This window comes from Channa argus, chromosome 7 (genome assembly GCF_033026475.1).
Source record: "Channa argus isolate prfri chromosome 7, Channa argus male v1.0, whole genome shotgun sequence".
In the NCBI taxonomy this organism is placed as follows: Eukaryota; Metazoa; Chordata; class Actinopteri; order Anabantiformes; family Channidae; genus Channa; species Channa argus.
Genome location: NC_090203.1, coordinates 17815207 through 17838252, shown reverse-complemented (window position 1 = coordinate 17838252; position 23046 = coordinate 17815207). Strand labels below are relative to the sequence as shown.

Sequence of the window (23046 nt, the reverse complement as noted above, 5' to 3'; positions counted from 1 at the left end):
TGTAAATGTGTATAAAAATGAAAAACGTTTTCAAATGTATATGTTTTAGTTGCTGGCAAATAGATGGCGTCTTCATGTGTACTGCTTGAGCAAGTAACGCTTCAGGGTGTTTTAACCTAAGAGGGACAAATTATGTCCTATTCAACTCATCTGAGGCATTTCTCATTGTTTCGCAATGGAGATTGGATCCTATTTTCCAAATGAATGATTTCCTATGATGTTTCTGGATAGATTGAGATTTTTTTAAATGAGAATTGTCTCATTTGAGGGATTGGGTAAAACTTATGGGATATCACCTTTCTACAGACAAAGCTCAAACCATTGTGTCATCACAAGCTAAATGTGTCTGCTTATCCACCGATTGGTATTTTTCATAGAAACAGCATCTTTATTCCTGCACTTAACCAGGGTGATCTAGAGAAACGTGTATGTTTCTCTCTCCTCCCTTATTTTCCTTTATTTCCTATTTCTTTTCTTGTGTCCTTCTCAACAGAAAGGAGGTGGATATGTTTGTTCGCTCTGCTGGAGCTTTAACAGTTTCTATGCTGCCCTCCTGCAGATTGTAATATCCCACAGCTCAAATGACTAGTAACAGTGTGTGTGCTGCACTTCTCACAGTACACTCTGCTACCTATGTGCACATCCTATCAGTTAAACACAGAACGCCACATTACTAAATTTCAGTTCAGATCAATAAAGCAGTAGTTCTTTTTCACCCTATATCATTTTCAGACATTCAGAAAAATACATAAACAACTTTTGGTTACATCACTTACTGTCTTTCTGTCCTATTTGTAATGCATGTCATTATATTTTTAACCCAAATAATGCAATAAAGGGCATGGTTATATCTATTCAATAGTTGATCCTCAAACCAGTGACATTTCAATAGATAAATCAATAGTTTAATCAAACAGTGGAAGCCTTTGCTGTACATGTATATATACATGTTGTCCCCATTTGTGAACAAACCACTTGACTTTAGCTATTAACTCTTGCCATGTTTTCAGCTCTTGGCAACAACCTACTCATGTTGTGTAGTAACACTTTCTATTGGGAAACACAAATTTGCAGTGACATAACTACACACACTATATAGTAGCTCAAAGTGTGGGTGTTTATTTTTTATTTTTGGTTTTTCAGTGTTTGAGCTCACACCTTTTTCATACAGATAAGCAACACCAAAACAAGAACTTCAGATTCAATTTAAAACACTGCAAATATACATATGCGGTTTATCAATCACAGAAGGCTGAAGACTCAAAACAAGTTAGATTTGTTTTTTGACATTTTTCAAATATCTGCTCTCTCTAACTGTGGGGGCACTGACAAGTGAAACACAGCCTGAAGACAAAAGGGGATTATTGTAGATCTTTGGGAATACTAAGACAGATTTACAGTATGTCCGCCTTTAGCAGTTATTTTATAATTTTTTGTCATTTGATTTAAACTGAATTGCATCTCTTCAACTGCAAATATGCAGTTCAGACAGTGTTAATTAACTTGACATGGACAAAAGTGACCCATTATAGGAGGCTGAATGCAGCCGTACCCAAATACATCTTCAATCCATCACTTCTTGTTACAGAACCTCAAGAACGAAGACAGCAGGGGTCAAACTGACAATTAAAAATGTCCTTCTTCCTTTTAAAACCCTCTTGTGACGTGCAACAGATTGTAGTAATGTACCTGTAAAAGCAAGCTGAATAATTAATCTGCTGTGCCAGTTTGAGCATTTCTTTTTTTCCACTGGGTGTTTTATGGTTGTTGCTGCCTCCTCATTATGTGGCAACTAAGTTTGCCTCTTAGGAATAAATAACACTCATCATTGTCTCATCATCAGTATGTATGGCCTGTGACTATGGTTTTAAATCAGTATAGAGTTAGATGCAGAGCGTGTTTCAATGTTTCAAGGTGATAAATTATATTAAATTCAGTAACAATATAGTTGTGATATTATTATTGTTTTTATTGCTGAAATTTGTTGCAAATAAATTATATTCAGTATTTTTATTTTTATATGGTTACAGGTTGTAAGTAAAAATAATATACTTAATATTAAGTGTTTGACTTAAATTGCTTTTCCAGTTTTTTTATTTTGTTGTCCTACAGCTCAAACACCATCCATTGTATTTGTGTTTTAGCAGTATGGTGAAATAAGATGACAGTATAATCTGGCATGTCAGATTTAAACATTAATAGGATTAAATTCCAGGTATCCAAGTAGTTTCGGCAATGTACAAAAGTGAATTATGTATAGAAAAAAGAAGAACGCGCTTTCTTCCAGAAATAGGCCTGTCAAACCAAAAACCGGACTCTGAAAAGCACTTAATTCAAGCTCCAGTTGCATGCAAGGCAACCAAAACATTATAACAAAATTGATGTATGTATGTGCGTAGGCGTGTTTGTGCAATGTGCATTTTCAAGTCTGTGTATGCGGGGTGTCTGATACAATTGGGGATTATACAAAATGGAAGAAGGGCAATGTCCCTTCTGGTGTTGTTTTTGTTGCTTTTAACAAGCACAGTTACTCCGTGAAAATTTCCCTCTGATATAAGGCCGCATGCTTTACTAAGGGACAACAAGGAAGTAAACAAAGGAAAAGGAAGGTGCTTTTAAAATTGAGTCTGCCATTCTTTAGGTGTCAATCATAACAAAAGACATTTTTTGTTTTATTTTGTTGTTTTAGGATCAGTTACTTATTATTTTTTCATCAATCATTTCTAACAATTGATGCCCATATTTTTTCATTGCACTTGCATGCGAAAACTCAATAATTTGGATGTCTCTATGATAAGCCTGAAGAATAAAAATAACAGATTCAATTCAAACCATAGTGACATTTTTTTTCATGTAACTACTGAGAACTACTGAGAATCAATTTGTTTTTGATCAGCCAGAGTTTCTGCTATTATTGTGGGGTACCTTAGAGAGGAAATTGTCCTGACTATAAAGTTGACAAGTTGTCAACCGGAGACAATGCGGCTTTCTTTATTTGTCACAGCAGTAAAACACAACAGCAACAGATGCTGCCTTTAAGTTTGTGTCAGCTGTGTGTGTGTCTGTTTTCACATCACACACATTCTTATACTTGAAGTACTTAAAGGTAAAATTACTTTTTTTTCTGACAGTAACCTTATGCCCCCCTCATTCTTAAATGTGACATTTACAGTAATTTGTATCTAACCCTGGTCTAAATTCAAAACAGTTTGATTTCCTTTATTATAATTGTAATTAATAAAACAAATTAGTCTAAGCCCAATTTATGACATTGATAAATATTTTACATTTGCGTTTCAGTAACTGGTTAACATCCAGAGGTTTAAAAAATGATCAAAGCTGGTTTCTCCACAGGAAGTTTCCCAGAAGCCTAAGGACTACTGATAAATACTCTATGACATTAGGTTCACTGACTACTAGTAAGGCTGTGTATCCACAGGATAGTTACCAAAATCAGGTCTATCATGTCATCAAAATTTGAATTCAGTTGAACAAAACCTTTAAATCCAAACTTACAAAAATATTTTTTTACCTACAGTATAAAACATGTGCTTAAAAAAATTACATGTAGATGTAATGGGGGAGTGGTGGGAATGTAAATAGAGAAATGAGCTAGTGACAGTAGTGCACTCAGGGTGTCCGAGCAGTCAGTGGCTAAAACATCTAAAGGGCACATGCAGAGAACAATGGTGCAAGAACGCTGTGTCCTGCTTTATTCTGGGGTACTACATCGCATATCCTGTCGGGGCACTTTACAGGGCAATTTATTGCATTTGCTCTATTGTGGAGGCACCTTCAAGGCACATTATATTTGTTCTTCTGTGAGGGCACTTTATTGCAATTTTTCTTCTGTGGGGTCACTTTACCACTGTATGTAATGTGCGTACATATGTATACTGCATATCTCAGAATCAGAATCAACTTTATCTGCAAAAGATGGTAACACATACAAGAAATAATTACTATCTCTCAAGGACATGTTCAATAGTAAACTAATAAAGACACTATGAAAATTACAGACAAAACAATAGTAATGGCTACAGACAACATACGAAATACATACAAACCCAGGGGCAGTGTGTCTAGTCGTATGTGTATGTAGTGGTTGAGTATTAATATAAGTTGTTTTAAAATAACTGCATCAATAGCAGCAATGAAGTGATAAGTACGAGGTCAGCTGTTAATGAGTGTGATGGCCTAAGCAAAGAAACTGTTTCAGTGTCCTGTGGTTTTGGCAGACAGTGCTCTATAGCTTCTGCCAGAGGGGAGACGCTAGAAGAGGTTGTGTCCAGGGTAAACGGGCTCAGTGGTGAATTTCTTTGACCACTTGCTGGCTCTAGATGTGTCCAAGTCCTGGAGAGTGGGCAGGGGGGCAAGAACAATTCTTTCTGTAGTTTTCACTGTCTGCTGCAGCCTTGTCTTGTTTTGTTTGGTGGCTGCTCCAAACAGGACTGTGATAGAGGAGCAGAGGACAGAATCTGTGACAGCAGAGTAGAATGGGAGTAGCAGCTCCTGTGGTAGGTTGAACTTACTCAGCTGCCACAGGTAGGGCATCCTCTGCTGAACCTTTCTGATGATAAAGTTTATTTTATACTCCCACCTCAAGTCTTGGGAGATGGTGGACCTTAAAACACAGTTGACACTGGGTTGGTATGTGGGTATGCAGATTCATCACTGTCTGCGGCTGACAATGGTTGTGTCGTCCGTAAACTTTGGGAGCTTACCAGGCGAGTCACAGGAGATACAGAATTGCAGAGGGGAGAGGACACAGAGCAGGAACAGTGTGGAGGATAGGATTTGTGGAACGATGGTGGTAAATGTCCAGCCAAAATCCACAAACAAAACATGTGCATATGTCCTAGGGCAGTCAAGGTATTCTAGAATGTAAAGCAGTCCCATCATAACAGCACCATCTACTGAGCCCTGTAGGCAAACTGCAGGGGGTCTAGCTAGGGCCCAGTGATGTCTTTTTGGTGGTTCAACAGTATTTTTTTAACAGATTTATGACCACAGACATCAGAGTGATCGGCCTATAGTTATAGCTGTCTTATAGTTCTGCAGACGCAGTGGAGCCAAACACAGGAAAGCACAGTGTCTCTCAAACAGGGGTCATAGTTTCTGGTTTGTTTTTCTGTCTTCTGTTAAAAACATCCATCAGCTGTGTTGCAACTCCCGTCCATTGCGTGGGCCCAAGCCTTTTTTCATGAAGAAATTTCCAAGTTGTGTGGTGATACATAGGCACATCACACATACACCTACACACATGACATCTTATTAGATGTACTGCATATAAATGCATTGAGCAGAGTGAGTAATATAGAGGAAGAGAAAGCGGGTGGTCGAATAGCAAAGGTGAGGCCCATCACAGAGCCCAAGCTGTGGGGCCTGTTGTTTATATAGAAATCAAGTTAAAATATGTAATCACAAAGTAATGCTCAGTGCAGTATGACACACCACTCTGTTTCTCCATCTACTTACCCCTGGATGGAGTACCCATCCAAGCCCCAGGCATTCCAAATAACCCTCATCTCAACCTTGAGCTCTGAATGCTTTTCTCCACTCAGAACAGCTCTTCTCATTTTTTCAGTTTACTGGAACGAAGAAACATTTTTCTTAAAATAGGTGAGATAATTGTACAGTTTACATAGCATTTCTAGTGTTTAAATCAGTACCAGTATGATTATATTGACTAGTTAATAGAAATCCTCTAAGAATTTTGTTATTTCTAAGCTATACACAGTGATGGGGCTCCAGAGTTTGACTTTCTCTGCAGTTTAAAATCACTGACCGTTAAAAAGGACAAGAGTGCCAGCTAATAACCTCTTTAAAGATGCATCAGAGACTTAAATGTGCCTTGGTACTGTAGAAGCGTTATGTGAGAGGTAAGGACAGAAATGTTTCAGGATTAAGAGGTATCTTTAAGCAATGAGAACAGGATCTATTGGTGGTGAAGTTTACAGCAAACTCTCATAATCAAGTGTTGTGCTTCATTTGTTATTATCAATCTTTTTCTGTTACTAATTAGAATGTTCTGAATTGAACATCAAAATATGCAGTTTGTCAATGATATGTACAACAATCACAGACATAGCATGTAGGGGTGCTAGGGCTGCTGAAGCACCCCCTGCTGGTGTCCCAGCCCCTCTACTCAACTATTCACAAAATCCAAAAAATAAACTATAAAATTACTTCAGAATATATTTTTTAAATAAAGTTTATTTATATTGACCTTTTGTGTGTCTGTGTTTTCTAAATTAAAATATGAAAATATGCATAAATGCATTTCAGATTAAAATGTAAGGTTAAAAAGACTGTAGCATGTTGTCAGTGATGGATCCTGAAGCCACGGCTGCATTTAATGAAGAAAGAATGTTGTGTAGTTTGCTTTTGCTTTGTTAAAGCAGGAGAAAAAGGTCTAATTAATTTTGTTCTATTGAACCATCTCTCTTCTCTCTGCAGATGCAGACACTGCAGAGGCAACTTTATAACATCATTGTCTCAATCCATCATTTGTTCCTGTCATAATTACTACGAGGTTCTGTCACCCGGTGCCACCGCAAAACATAATATTTTCCAGCAATTGCTGTTTCAACTGCTGTTCTTCTTAGGACGTCAGTTTCCTAATATATATACTTTAATTACACCAATGCACAACTATATACACTATACACTTTTTAGGCAGGACAGTACATATGCTTTGGTAACTGTTGCATAAAAGTAAAAAAACCCAAGCACAGTATTTACTTGATCTGGAGTAGAAAGATGATTCAGTACGTATGATGTTCATTCTTTTTTTTTTGTAATTCATTGTTTTTATCAGCATGTAATATGTTCATTATGTTTATGCCGATTAAAAGGCTTGTTCTGTGTTTAGTGGGTCTGCATATCTATGAGTTCATGTGGTGGAACAAGATCCAAGAAATATAGCCTCGCGTCAGAGATCACATGAAACAGAAGACTGCCTGTCAACTCTCTGACTACACAAGCCATCAAATGTCTTATGACTGTCCTGGTTTATCTCAGGGTAATATGTTTTATTGCTGTTGAGGAGTCTTGCTTATGCATTTCCCCGAAATAGAAGCCTTTATTCATACTCTTTTGTTTTATAGAAACGTTTAAAGATATATCCTTAACATAAACTAAACTGATAAAGAACAAAGCCTTTCCTCCTGCTCCAGTCCAACTACTTTGTGCTATTTCAGTAGCCTTTAGGGTATTTGAGCCTGCAGCTTATCAGGTTGAAGTTGAGTTTGGTGAACTTCTGTATGGTAGGTCACACACACAGCTAATCCTATTTGTAATCAAGGCTTTCTTCTTTCTATGGTCCAGAAAAGGACCGTGTTGTCTTTGGAGCAATCACAATCGCAGTATAAAGCCTGGGGGTCAAGCTGTGTGGAGTTATTTAGCATATTAAGTATGCCTGTTTGGTTTGTCGTTTGAACCATGCTCACCCTGCTTTGATGATTAGCCCGTGGCTTCGTTTCCACGTCAAGGCTGTTTTTGTCGAGGCATGGTTGTAAGAGTTGTAGAGATTGCAGGATAACTGCTGTTGTTGTTTAGACGTTTGCATTGGGGCAGAAGAGATAAATGTAAGAGCTAAAGTGCTGTTTTCAGGTCCAATTGATTTATGTTTTATTTTTTGTTTAAGCCACAGTGTAACACCCTTGTCCTAAATCTTATCTTTGTAACATTTAACGTGGTTCATGAAATTTCTTCTATATATTTGTGGTAATAAGACGATTAATTCGTCCCTTTTTTTTGTCCTTGTCTCCTTCGCTGCCTGACTCACTGTGTAGCCCCCGCAGAGCCGTTACTGTGCAAGTTTGCTGATGGAGGCCAGAAGAAAAGACAGACCCAGGTCAAGTATCCCCAGAATGGCCGACCGTGGACACGAGAAGGAGAGGTGAGGCTTAAAACATTTATTCAATCATCAAAAAGAAAGCTCACCACTACCCGATGCAAAAGCCAGGTCAGCTTGAAACACAAGTGGGGAAAGTAAACTGTAACTCAAGAAGCATGTCTTTCAATGAGTTTATTACAACACAATCCTTTTTAGCCTCTGCCATTTAAAAAAGCAACATAGAGTTTTTCCTCGGGCGGAACTCTACCGCAGTAGATATTTCCTCCATCAACAATGGGCTTTCATTTCTCACAATCATTATGAGTTCAGTTTGCCTGTTGCAAGTTTTTAAAGACACAATTGTGAAGTCAACAACACTAAAAACAATGGTATTCTAACTATTTCTAAATATGACTATTCACAATCCTTCTAAAAACCTTTTGCTACTCACCTTTGTAGCCAGAGCATAACAATAATTTTATCGCTGAAGTCAGAAAATGGCTGTACCACTGTTGCATACAGCACAATCAATGATACTGTCACAGCTCAATGTCCGCAGCTGCTTTAGTAGCTGTAGGTCCAAAAAGTCATTGATGCTTTATTCATCAGTTTTAATAATCTAGCTGATGTTCCCTTTCACATTGGTTTCTTCTTCACATTTTATAACAGAGTTTTAAATCTGAAAAGCTTGACAGTCCCCCCTGCAGGGTCATTATCAGCTTTCATTTGCAGTAGCATACTCTAGGCTGAATTAGAGATGCTGTTGACAGTATGAAAGCTGGCATATATAAAGGTTGTTAAATTTAAAATACAAGGTTTCTACAAGGGCCTAATGCCAAGTTGTTTTTTTTTTTCTTTTGTTGAAACTCCCACCTCCAGTCTGTCATCTTTAGAAGAAATAAAACCCTTAGCAGCAAATTGAAAGCAGATTGACTGTTGCACAATGTGCAGAGCTCAGAAGTTGTTAGTGTCTATACCAAAGCTTTAATTTACAGAACAAGGGAAAGTGAATAATAATGTCGCCACCCACCCACCAAGTGCAGTTTTTAACAGTTTCCCAACATTTGCATTACTCAGAGGTTGGGAAAGAGCAGGGTGGTGAAGTGAAATGAAATGGAACAGGACTGAAACAACTGCACGCTGAAACAAGAGCCACCACAACAAAAGGAGGATGCCACAGTCGAAGTGTGTGACTTTATGTGTGTCTGTGTGTAGCAGACCGATTGCAATTTTAGTTTTTATTTGTGAAAGCAAACAGACAAATCACACCCAGCCTTAGTTAACACTCAAGGGCCCGTGTTAGTCATTCTTTCTTTGTATCCTGTTGTCAACATTTGTAAATTGTCAGCTGGACTTAAAATAAATGATCTGTGCTTTCACTGGGATTCCTCGCACACTTGTCAGCAGCCCAAATCCTGACAAGCCCCACTTGGCATTGCTGAGGAAAACCAACCCATCTGAGTTTTATGCATTTGTCGGAGCCAGGTCTCAGAGTCCAGGCTGACTAATAGAGACATCTGGCTATGGAGGCGCTTTGAGGGGCCTCACTGCATCCTTACACTCAGTCAGCCGAGCCTAATCTCCCAAAACCCCTCACTCCTGAATGAGTCTGGCCTTAGAACTATGGGAAGCACAGATAATACACACACACACAGTAACACACAGTCTCCCTCACACCACTCAGCTACAAAATGAAATCCACCTGGTGGTTTTATTGTTGTTGTAGACAGGGGTCCGCATTAGAAAAATGAAGTCTGGCCATGATTGACAGGTAAAAGAACACACAGTACGTCGCAGTTTGCTGCATATCGGTCTGCATAGATCCATACATGGGTCAGAATGCTCATGCTGACCCCTGTCTGGCACAACATTAATACCACCAGGTGGTCTTAAAGTTGTGGCTGATCATTGCTTAATATTATGCCGGTAGGCACAAATATGATACTCATATGTGAATTATGAGACAACAGGGTTCATAATATGCACTTACTATCCCTACAGAGAAACTAAATGACCAGAGAAAGATATGTAATTCTTTGGAATTGTTTTTGACATTTTGGACACCATTGTTCGGTCTGTGTGGTTGTTTTGCGTCTCTTTTAGTCTCTCTTTTAGTTATCGGCTTTGTGTCACTTTGTAGACAGTTTGTGTATTTTTATCATTGTCCATGTGGTCATGTTTTGCCTCCTACTAATTGTCTGTGGTGTTTACTTTGTGCCTCTTTTTAGCAATTGCAGTTATTTTGCTGTAGTTGAAGTCTCTGCAGTGTTTTTGCGTTTTTTTATAGTGGAGTGGGTGGTCTTGCCGTGGAGTCATTTAGAATTGTCTCAGAGTCTAATGTGTGTGTTCATTTTGTGCCTCTTTGTAGTTGTTTCTGATATCTTTGTGGACACTCTACTCATATTGGTAGTAATGTATGTAGTCTTTTAGTATGTCTTTGTAGTGACCTGTGTGATCAATTTGTGTGTCTTTATAGATTTCTTGCACCTCTTTTGTTGTTGTCTATGTCATTTTAATTTTGTGTCTCTTTCTAGTCAGTTGATTGACTTTCACACAAGAAATGTGTCACAGTCACTCAAAGCAGGGGCACCAATCCAGGGGCTGCTTGACCCTTATGTAGGCACTTATAAATGTGTTATAGATGGGCAGAAACATGAGTGGACACATACAGTATTCACATACTAATGCTGATGTTATGCAGCAGGAAAAAATGTTGTTATGAGATGAAGGAAACTTAGAGGACAAGTTGCAAACATCAAGATGCTGCACAGATCTGACCGCTTAAAAATCCTTTGCTGCAAAAACAATTCAATAGATTGACAAGGAACCAGCATTTTTTCGTCAAGGTGAAAAGTAAAATTATTGTCTATGTGTAATAGAGATTTTACCTGCTTTAAACCATATATTTGTTTCAGGGCTAGTATGATGGATTGGGTTTGATTTGTATTTTATTTATTTATTTTTTGTCTATTTGATGCCATCAATGTCTGGCACTGTTTTTCATTGCTTCTGCAGTCTGTCTTCCCCCAGTCCTGGCTAGGAATAGTGTTTGGGGAAAAACCAAACACTGCAGCAGAGTTCACCATAAGGGCACACTTTCAACTCATGTGCCAATTTGGAGAGAAGAGCCATGTGTGGAATATAGAACAAGAACAAATTACTTGTAAGGGAAAGATAGCGAAGGAGAAAAATAAAGATTAGAGGACTGATGACACTATTGTTGCTTTCAGTTTGTTCCAGCATTGCCAAGAGGCAGTGAAGTGGATGAAGTATTTTTTAGTCTCAATTATTTGCACACAAGAGACAAAGTTAGACACATTCACAAAGAAAAGTCACTTAATGATGAATACTTGACTTAATAGGGACAACATTTATAGAGAGAAGGAGGAAGGACAGACAAAATAATTAACTAACTAAAATACACTGTTGTAGCTTTGAGTTTCTTTTGATACTGATTTATTTATCTAGCGCTAAAATCCTTATTTGAATAATTGATACTAATAAATTAATAATAATTAGTCGAAGTGTCTCTGGGCAAGACACTGATCCCCTAACAGCCCACTCCCATCCCCAGCTGTGCAGTGCTGGTCCAAGTCCGATAGAAATTGGGGAGGGTTGCATCAGGAAGGGCATCCGGCGTAAAAACTGTGCCAAATCAACATGCGGACAAAGATTCATTGTGGCGACCCTTAACTCACGGGATAAGCCGAAAGGACAAAAAAAGTAATAATAATAATAAATTAATTAATTAATTAATAATAAGTAGTGTAGATGAACCCTGTACTCTAGCTAGTGGATATTGTTACACAGTAAGAAAATTATTTTGGTGTCCTCTTGTTGTTCATTGAGCAGCACTTCCTGCAATGGAAGCATAACTACGTACAAAATGATGGTAAAGAAAATGTGCACTATTAAGTAAACAGGTTAACTTTTAACTTTGATTGTTTGTGAGTGGGGTTTTTTTGGGGGGGGGTGAAACCATACATTTAAACATGTTTTGAATAATTGAGGGGATTTAAAGCTTATTGGTCATCGTCAGTTTCTAGATTGACAGTACAGATGTTTTTTTGGTATGAAAACAAGCACTGAGTGTGAATGACAGCTCAGACAGGTTTATTTCAAAACTCACCATTAACATCTATTTCTCCCTTTTTTCTCTAGATTTCCTCCTTTTTGTTCTGTTGTACATCCACAATGCCATATATTGTAAACATTTATTTTCTCAAAACTTATATTGTCAATTTAGGTACAGTAGTTCTTAGTTCTTATGTCTGTTTCCCTTTACATTGTTTTATCTTCTCATGACTTTGTTATATGGAAGAAAAGCGAACAGCAGTATTTTCCACATTTGTTTCAAATGAAATGTTTGTGGTTTAGTCTAGTTATTCTATCTCATGTGCTAAAAGTATCTTACTCATTTTGATGAGCCACCAAAACCTAGAATCGCTACAAATGAAGTGTGAAGTTTTGCACATGTAACGTTCACTACTCTATATGTTGTTCCAGTCAAATTTGAACATTGTGTGTGCTTTGAACCAGGAAGTCATTGTGTTGTTAAAGACTATACAGTAACATAGAAGGTAACTATATTTAAGGTTACACAGGTTTGCCATCAGTCATGGAAAAAATACTTTATTCTTCTTAAGCTCTTCAAAAGATTCCTTTGAGATTTTTGTGCTGCTGAGAGCTGATGCTGTCCTCCGCGTTCTTAATTTAGCAAGTGTTTGTATCTCATTCATATGTTTATAGTGATGATTTTTAAGTGAAAGCTTGTGTGTTCCCGTATTCATTTTACATTACACCTTACTCTGCTGTACCTCTCTACTTACAGTCCATTAAAATGTTCTATCAAAAGGCATATCAAGTATTTTAACCTTTAAGTGTGTGCTTTTCTCTCTTTATCTCTTTCTCCAGAGTGGTATGGCATTGACATATGATCCCACTGCGATGCAGAATGGGTAAGTGGAGTTTACAAGTTGCGCGTCTAACTTTTCTTTTGATCCACACTTTACTAAATGTTCACCAACCCTACCAACTTCTGGCCTCCCAACTTCAAATTGTGTTTATGATCCTTTACATAACAGACCAACAGCCAAGCACTTACACAAGAGCACTTGCACACAATTTAGGAGACCACACAAATGCACAGGCGAACTAGACCAGACCCGTGATGCACAGATCACTAACACACACTCACACTCTCTCTCTCTCTTTACTGCTCTGGGCCTCGTTTTTACATCTGACTGATGCAGACAGAACATTTATTTATGCACCTTTGCATACAAGCTGTCAGACTTGCAGGTTTTGATTGCAGACAGGGAAGATGGGCGGTGTTGCAGTGCTGCTGTAAGACTTTCGTCAGCCAAGGCTATCTGCAGTGCTCCCAGGCTGAATGAGGAGAGCTGGTTGCCTGGCTGTTTCAGGGGGAAATTGGAGATCGGTCCTGTCTGCTAGGAATGCTGCTGGTGATGCGATCCCAGGAGACGCTTCCCTCCAGCTCTGTGTTTCTCTTCTCCTCCTTCCTGTCAGCTGAGTCCTTACTCTTTCCATCCTTACGATACTTTTGCTTTTATTCTTCCTCATGTCTTGTTCACAACACATTTTACATGCCCTTACATTCTTCACAGTGATTTTAAACTTTGAAATCTTCTGTACCTTTTCTTCTTCACATTCATGACTTGGCTACTTCCTTTGTTCTTGTAATATCTACAATCAATAACGGAACATTTGCTTTACTTTTGGTCATCTCTGGTGTCTTTGTATGGCAGTGCATCCCTGTGCATGCGTAAATCTGTGCCTGTGCGCTCAGGGTGTTTAAGCCCTTTCTGACCTCTCTTCTGAGGTCATCAGAGTTCCCTCCAGCAAAGCGCTAAATGACTGTGAAATGCTAATGCAGCTAATTAAAGAGGCAAAAAGCAGGGAGGGAAGGGGATTGAATAAAAAGCGAGGGCAGAGTGGGGTCAAGAAGAGGGCAAAGGCAAAAATAAAGTCAGCCCAAGGAGAGGGAAAGTGTACGAATCAATTACAGGTTTGTGAGTCTCCAAGCCTGAGGACGTTTTCTTTTTTTCTTCTATGGAATCTGATGCCAATCTCATGTTATTGAAAACATGTGTCCCTACCAACCAGACTGCTTTGGTATAGCTTGTCCTCGCTTTTGTCAGAGTTAAAACATCAATTTTCTGGGTCTTTTTTCTCAGTATCCCAGCTTCTTTCTGGTTGTCTGTCTTTGTCTTTCACTAAGCTTCTTTGTCTCTGTCTCTTACTCTTTCCATATTTCTAACTCCTCTTTATCTTCATAGTCCCTGTACCTTCCTTCTGAACTGCCCCTACACACACACATACACACACACACACACACACACATGGGTATATATATATATATATATATATATATATATATATCACCCAGATTTCTCCTTTAAAAAATCTGTGGTGGGCAGTAAATCATTTGCTAATTTTGCAGAGAAAACTCCTGACAGTGCAGCTAGGTCACACCAGGGATTCACAGAGAGGTTTTAAATTTAATCCCATCGTAATGTTCTGTTCGCAATTACATGTTTAGTGTATTGTTTAAACAGCCGCACTGGAGTCCCTATTGACAGCGGGCTGCTCAGTGCTAATAGCCTCCATCAATAACCTTGGATCTGTCCTCTACCTACTATTTCTCTCTCTCAATACACATCACTCTAATGAAAAATACAATAAACACAATAAGAGAACCATATTGAATAACCTGGCTGCGTTTGCTCATTTATATTCATCAGTGACAGTAATACAGTATCTCTGATTCAAGTCATACATAATTGTACAGTCAAAAAGATAGATGCATACATTTGCATGATCAATGATTTTTTGCTTGATACTGATCATTGCATGTTCCATTTTTTCTTTAACTTAAAACTGAATTGATTTCTTAAGATATCTATTCTTGACGTGTCAATAAATGCAGATGTACAGTGCAATAGCACAAAGACAATATTGCTTATACAGAACATGTGTGGAATTGACAACATACATTGTTTCTTAAGGTGATACTTATATTGTACACTTACACAGTAAAAATACCCATAAGGAAAAATTAGGGTAAGCCCGAGTTGAAAGTTGTTAGAGGAAATTTAACCCAATCTATGTCCCCCCAAAGACTAAGAGTGAATTTAAGTAAGCTGAGCCAGTGTCAACACACCTAACATACAGTCAACCTGCACATGAACCAAAACTGAACCATGGCAAGCCAAAATAGAGTATGTAGTGCTAATAATTCATGAAATTGAAAAGATGTGAACCACGTCTGAAATATAGAGAGTAACTGATGTAGCTCCATTCTTTATGTACACTTACTCCAGTGTTTGGGGTTCAACGCCAAGTAGAGCATAAAAATCCAGCAGGGAGGCTGGAAGTGCGTGTGAAGCACAATCACGCTCTGCAGCTTATCACAGGCAGTTGGAAATCAACTGCATCCACAAAGCCTGGACTGCAATAGTTTAAAAATATCTGAGGGTCTGCATCTCGCATCTGAGGTTTCAAACTGCTCGTGCTATCACTGACCGAACAAATGTAATGTGAAACAGACAGTGTAATAACAGGACAGGTGGGTAAGTCAGGAACCCATTTCACCCTTGAAACGAGATTTGTGTGTGTGTGTGTGTGTGTGTGTGTGTGTGTGTGTGTGTGTGATAGTAGAGTAGCACCAATGTATCTACATTTTCCTATTCTTGCCTGGTTTACAGTCTGATCTTCATCCATGTGTAATCTGTGTGGTTTAATCTAATATATCTAATAGAAACCTACAAAAATAAAATGCAGAACATTTAAGGCAATAAACCTTCTCAGCAGTAGCTTGGAATAACCTTTAAAAATGACCAACAGTGTGTTTGTTTTTTTCAGCTATGTATCTCTCACAATTAACTAACACTTGATTTGTGGCAAGTACCATTTATACACTCATGGCTTAGGGATAGATGGGGGGGCTCCACTGTCTGTCTCTCCTCTCTTCTCTCGTTCTTTCCCCTCCCTCTCACCATTATTCAGTCAACAGACACTTTGGGATCGATCGGGCGCAGCAACACGGCCTGGCGGATGAAACATGTCCTCTCTAGGTACACAATGATAAATAAAGCACTGCGAGCCACAGCATTCTATTTCTGCAGGGCTGATAGGGTAAAAAGGAAAGAAGGAGCAAAATCATAAGGGCAAGCATATGTATAGGAAAACAAGTAAAAAGGAGTATAAAAAGCAGATGTTATGCAGCCTTCTCTGCAAAGTGGTACAGTATAAATGTAGGTGGAAACATAATGAGCAATACTGAAATGTGTATTTCACCCACTTGCGCATTAAGGTGATAATTCATTATTATGCATAGCAGTGGAGCAGACTCCTTTGTATCATGGTGTGTGCTCTGGTGCAGTGTCAAGTCTCATTCAAAGATGTTTTTTAAAGTATGGCACAGAATGAGGCTCCAATATTTGTTGTTTCCATGACAGCCTTGATGATGTCTAATCCATTTTGTCAGTGGTGTCTTAAAGTGTGCTGGGCGGTTGAAAATAAAGTGGTGCAAAAAGCAGTTTTTGTGGACCTGCAGGACATGTGCAGGGAGGTCTTAAATAACATTAACAGTTTTTCTCAACTGTGGTTTAGTTTTACATGAATGTGTTGATATTAGTCAGGACTGAAATAAATTACGTTCCTTTGTTTTATAGGTTCTACTCTTCACCATACAGCATCTCCACCAATCGGATGATTGCACAGACATCAATCACACCATTCATCGCTGCCTCTCCTGTCTCCACATATCAGGTAGGTGGACCCAGTCTGGAGTTTACTGGAAAATTATCTAATTGTCAGTTCAGATCAATATATTTTTAGCAAAAATGATGGTTTCTATTATTTTACTGTAATTCTACATTCAGATTACTTTAGCAAACAGATTTGTCTTTGGCCATAGCTACCACCACAAAGCACCATGTTCCATCTCAGCACATGATGGGATTTTTGGCTTTGCCACAAGATTTAGATTTATATCATAGAGTTATATTGTTTTCCTGAATTGTCAGTGACTTACACTATTGCACTAGCAGGGCCTTCATTACCATAAACAGGGGTACTGCAGATGATACATACATCATCCTTTTGCCATAAATGCTCATTAATCTACAGCTCAGTTGCACTGTTTACTCCTATAGGGTTGATTAGCACTACAGTGACTAAGAATACATTCTAGAAAGGTCCTAAGCCTTTTGACAGCATCTATGAAAGTACAGTATACATTTGTGGCCTGTCTTTAAAAGATTTATGTAAGTGAAGATATTGAAGTGGCTAAGACATGTACCGTTTAACTGCATGTTGCATAACCCACGTCTTTCTCTTTGCCCTGTTTTCCTTCTTCACTACACTGTCTGCTGTCAAATAAAGGCATAAAGGAAGAAAACCAAAAGATTCACATCTGCACTGGGTACCAGTAGGCTTTGTGCAGGGGAGTAAGGAGTGAAAGTATTAAGTGAAGGATAAAACGTTATTGGTTTTCTTTTGATAGTATGGGCTGAGAGTAAGAAAAATATTGAGCTACCTCATCAAGAGTGAATTAAATTTCTTGGTTACCTTGCATGTGACCAAAACTTTTGACCTATCCAAATAATAGTTTTTGAATTTAACATTTGTTGAACTGACCACTTTTTTCATTGCTGTTCTGTGTTTAGAACCTGGATGGTCAGGTCAAGTGGAGCTTGTCTTTTCTCAGGAAAGACTTGAACATATGAAGCAGAGTTATAATCTCCTTTCACTGAAGACAATTCCCACTGTAGCAATTATAAAACACAGGCTTGTATTGCAGCACTCCCCCATTGATATTTCCTTCTTAGGCACAAATCCTCCTTTTGTCTCTGTTTTTATATTCCCATGTGTCACATGCTTTTTCTTCCACATACACATACCATAGCAATTCATGCCGAAGCTGACTGTCGGTGCAGCTGTGGCTCTGTAAGAGGTCGACTCAGTACTTGATCCTCAGTCTGTCAACCACAACGACTTTAAAACAAACACAAGTCCTCCCCCACAGATTTACTTGAGCACAAAACACTGCTGTAAATGAGACAGATAAATGCAAAGACACACCTTCAGCAGTGTGGAATTCCAGACAGACACACAATCACATCCTGCTTTTTGAGGAAACACAAAGATAACTTAACCTGCCTTGCATAATTTTATCTTCCCACAGGCTCTGGTAAGTAAACCTACGCATTCATATAGTTATAACAAACGTTCATAACATATCCTTCATGTGACAAAAGGGCTTTGGGGGACATGTTTCTCCTCATGTTAGGGTTGGCCAATGGCTACCAGTAGGTGATGAAAGTGATGATTTGTGTCCTAGACAGACTTTGATGATGAAACCTCCACAGTGAAGCAGTAATTATTAGACTCTATTGCTCTCTGTGGTCTTATATCCTCATATCCTCTTATAATTACAACATAACATACTGTATAGTGGACCCTCAGTTACCGCTGTAATATTCTTCAAGACACACTGCCACAGGGACTCAGACTCTGAAATGGGCTTGTAAAGACTTGAGCTAATGATTAATTTTCTCTCTTCTCCTCTCTGGTTTTCTCATTTTCTCTCCCTTCCTGTCATTCTGTCTTGCAATTGTCCTTCTTTATGTTCTCTCTTCCTCAATTCTTTACCCACTTATAACAATCTTCTTTTTGATCTTCCCTTTCCTCTCATTTCTTCCTGACCTCCCTTCTGCATCATCCTACTCATGCCCACCCCCTCTTTCTTTAATTACTTTATTTTTCTTCTCTGTCCTTTCTTTCTTGACTCTTTTTGTATTTCCGTTTCTATCGTCATCTCTGATCCCTCTGTTGTCACCTCCACTCCGTTACCTTTTTCCTTCTCTCTCCTTTTGCACAGGTCCAGAGTACATCTTGGATGCCACATCAACAGTATGTTATGCAACCTACAGTAAGTTTAAACACACTCCTCTTTATTTATTCTTCCAAATGTTGTCTTTTGCCAGTAGAATCATTTTCATTGTAGGTTAACCTCTTTCTCCTCCTCTGTTTCACTCTACAGACCTTTGTGTGAACATGTTTACTTCTCATGTGCTATAACTATCCTAATTCCTGTACATTCAATATATTTTACAGTAATACTAAATTGACAGACTCGACCTTGTGAATGTCTGTCATATTGACATACAGATGATTTATGATGAGCAACTCATAACACACCTAATGCTTTTTAAACCCTGCACTGGAAATGATGGTGTAAGTCACTGATAAATTTCTGGGTGTCACAAAAGTCCACCAAGACAAAACAATAGCCCTGCATCTGAGTCCCACACTGCTGAATCAGCCAGTGAATAGCTAAAGCAGCTCGGAGAGCTCAGCGGAGCCATGTCTAAGTTCCATAATAAAAGGACACCCTCTGCTGGTTTGAAAAGAAGCTGCAAGTACAGAAAATTATCTCCCACACGTAAAGTGAAAGCTGCTGATTATATTTACACAGCAATGCATTTAATACATGCATACAGTTTACTAAAATATCCTTGCAAAACTATGTGGATACAAGATCCAGTGTAAAAAGCACAACAGTACAACAATATTTATATTTATCATGTCTTTCTTACCTGGTGGTATCTAATTTTAGACATTTACTCTGAGCTCTGTCATCATGCATACATACACATCTAAACAGTCTTAATTTTGAGATTTGATTTTGAGATGTGTGTTAATGGCATTCGTGCATTTAAGTATTTACACCTTTGGGTGTAGCTGTCAATATAAATCTACACTAACCTACATGTTCTTTTTATTCTTCTTTTATACTTTACACTACAATAGTCATCCCTCAGGTTAGCCAGAGACTGTGTACAGCTATAGTAAGAAGACCTTTCAACCGTGCAACCGTGATTATGCTTTCAGACACAAAACATTATCTCGACAGCTGTCACACCACATGATGACACTGTCTCCTGAAATCCTTACAGTACAGAAGGATTCTGAACCACTGGTATTTTAGTCTGGAGACTAAAGTTGGCTAAAGCTGGCTCTTGCCAACATTTGTTTTATAAACCATTGAAATTAATTTGTGATCAACTGAGATTGTTAGCTGAAGCAAATGTTGTCTCACACACTAGTTCCAAAGTCTGGTGCTTCACCTCTCTGCCATTCCCTCTTTCTATCTGTCTTTGTGTCTATATGCCAACTGCTAGAAACATTCTGCTGTCATGTCTGATTAAAATTATGTCTGTGAGGGAGGATAATACCCTTCTGTAAATGTGTTTTCAAACAAATGTCCCATCTAATTATTTGGCAGGCAGCTTGATGTTACTTCCTGAGACTTGGGAAAAGACAGAGAGGGACAGAAGAGAGGAGAGAAGGAGGGGTGGAAGAAAGAGAAAAGAAATAAAAGAAGTGCTTGCAATTGACAGAGGGAGGACAGGGGAGAGTGGCAGGTGCAGTGAAAGGAGGGGAGAGAAGGGATTACAAAGGCTGAAGAACAAAGAAAAGAAAGCAACTTCTGCAAAAGCATGTGTGAGCTTTGCACGCCTGTTCCCTAGCCTTGTCTCTGCAAAATCCCTGTTAGACAACAAAGGCAAAGGCTACTCATTGCATTTCCTGGATACAGATGAGCTTGGCAAATTAAAGCTGCATCAGGGAAGGACAAGGAGAGACTCACAGCACCTACTTCTGTTCCTATGGTAGCAGAGTTGTCCTCATTGCCGTTCCACATTTAATGACTATAACTTTGATTAATGGTGTGCACTCTTCGACACATTAAGGTTGATGCATGTAATTGTGCCTCTGCTAAGCTGTCCATCAAAACTCCGTCATACATCATACAGCAGAGTGTTGTGTGTTTTTGGTTGGCAGGTTGCTATGTGAATCCCTGATAAATACACATAGTTTCACAGGTGCCTTCTGTAAACACAGGCTTAATGTTAATAGCTCTAATTAAAAGGTCAGAACAAGAAAAACAAAAAAAACAATGCTGATTGTCATTTTTATTTCTCAAGAAATACAGTTATGCACATACAGTGCACGCACTCACCCAGCTATATTTACGCATAGATGCAGTGTAAATCTGCACCCTCTCCAGCTGATTCAGACACACACAAGCACACCTATGCACACACACTTGAGCGCCTCGAGGACCAACCCTTGGTGGAATGCCCAGATTACTTGAACTCCCTGTCTTTACATCTTAATTAGTGAGAGGATGTCTTTGTGCATAATTACACACAAATCCCCCTACAGGAAATGAATGAATTTCCCGAACCATGCATACCAAAAAAAAAAAACAAGACAAAGAAGGCGGCTTATTGGGGAGGGCTGTAATGAGACATCCAAAGAATTGGGATTTCAGATCTTCCTGAGTTAAATTGCTATGTTAAACCCATTTGAAGAGACAAAGAGAGCAGAGAATGTGTTGGAAGAAAGCGTAGTAAAGTACGTAGAGTATCTGAACCTACATGTACTGTAGTGCATAATGTTCAGCTTGTTTCTCTTTTAATTGTGACATTCTGTGTGTGTGTGTGCGCATGCGTGTGTGGGTTTAAAATTTCAGCTTTCCAAAATTTCAGCAGTATATATGTGTTTTTCATCACGTAGTCCTGTAAAAGCCTGTCTGCTTTTGTGTGTCAAAATAAAGGTGACCCAGAGACAAGGGTGTGGTTTCAATATGGAAAATCTATTTTGTAGCATAATAAAAACATCTGCTTTTCACAGGGCACCACCTGAAAGAGAACAAATGCTGCCAGTTCACATCCTTTGCACGCTCTCTCACGCACACTGCACCACCGTCGCACCAGTAGCAGTTAGTGGTTTTCTCGATAAACGGGTGTCATTATCACTAATCCTGTGTATTTGATGCTGCATGGTGCCTGCGGCATTCTGCCAGTCAGCTTCACTTCTCTACTGGAAAAATGACGGCAAAAGAAGAGGGAGGGGGGGGGCAGAGGAGGGAGAGAGCGTGAGTGAGAGAGAGAAAGTGCGATTTCAAAGTTGAAGCAGCTTTTGTATTTTTCTCTTTGCCGTCCTCAGGGAGAAGATAACTGTCTGTCTTGCGTACTCATTTATTGCTTACCCCAGGAAAAATGTCTGATACATGAAAACATTAACACACAGATTCTCTCACATACAATTATACACTCACACATCAGCTAATGTATAGTGCTCGCATGCAGAGACATGCCGAGATAGCAAGTTTAACATTTGTACAGCTATAAATCAGTGCAGTCAATTAGTCATTGTGTGTTTCGTTGTGCCTTATGCAGCTTTCTCTCTGTATGGAGGCCTGCTGCGAGATTGGATGAAATGAAAGAGAGCGAGGGAGGATGAGAAAACATGGAGCGAGAGAATGTATTATATAGATGGATGAGAAGCTTGGGTATTAGCTAGATTCTGGCTGCTAAATCTACCTAACTGAGCCAAAGATTTGTGTGGGTTTGTGGGTAGATCTTTTGATGCATGTGTGTGTGGATGCTTGTTGGTGTGCAGAAGTGCCACTCGTTCGCTTATGATGTTGAGGACAGCGAGTGTTGACAGAGCATTTCTGATAGCCAGGCTGCTCTGCTGTTCAAATAGATCTCCCTTATGAAGACAGCAGTCACGGGGACGAGCACTCACCACTGTGAACATTTAAGACAATCCTCGTCTGTAGTGTTTGTGTGTGCCTCCCTGTGAAGTTTGCAGACATAAGGATCTTCACTTACAGCTCTGACAGACTGTATGAGCCTCTGGGAGGAGTGTTTCACACAGCTAGAACTTCCATTACTCTGTGTGTGTTTACTTCTTTTTGTTAGTGTTGTTAGGAGCCTCACCGTTAAAACCTACAAATACAAAGCTGTTAAGACAAGTGCCATACAGTTGGGCTGATGCCTAAAATACTTACATTTGATACCAGTGTTCCTCTAATGTCACATCTCAACATGCAGCCCCAGAATTGCCAACTTCTCTCTGGAGCGATCTGACACGTGTCTGCCGATGCCGTCTCTGCTCATGGGAAGTGTAGTTAAACAGTTCAGGAGTGAACGGTGTTTACGGCTGCAGGGATGTTGCCAGTAATCTCAGCACACAGTGAGACGAGTCTCCTATTAAATCTGTACAGCTGTTGAGTCTGTTGTAGAGCTGTACTGGAGAAGTAGAGCTCAGTGCATAAAGGTGTTAGGCTTCATCAAAGCCTGTCATATTGAAGAGATTCACAATAA

At 39.1% G+C, this 23046-nt stretch overlaps 1 protein-coding gene across 8 annotated transcripts in view; it reads left to right on the top strand.

The window, feature by feature from the left end:
* The window catches only part of LOC137129937 (RNA-binding motif, single-stranded-interacting protein 3-like), a 168059-nt gene that overhangs the window by 139629 nt on the left and 5384 nt on the right, over positions 1 to 23046 (top strand). For all 8 annotated transcript variants that reach the window (XM_067509407.1, XM_067509408.1, XM_067509406.1 and 5 more), the window contains 4 exons: positions 7797 to 7903; positions 12755 to 12798; positions 16537 to 16633; positions 18747 to 18797. In XM_067509407.1, the coding sequence (XP_067365508.1) occupies positions 7797 to 7903; positions 12755 to 12798; positions 16537 to 16633; positions 18747 to 18797 (299 nt within the window). The remainder of the gene's footprint in view (positions 1 to 7796; positions 7904 to 12754; positions 12799 to 16536; positions 16634 to 18746; positions 18798 to 23046) is intronic.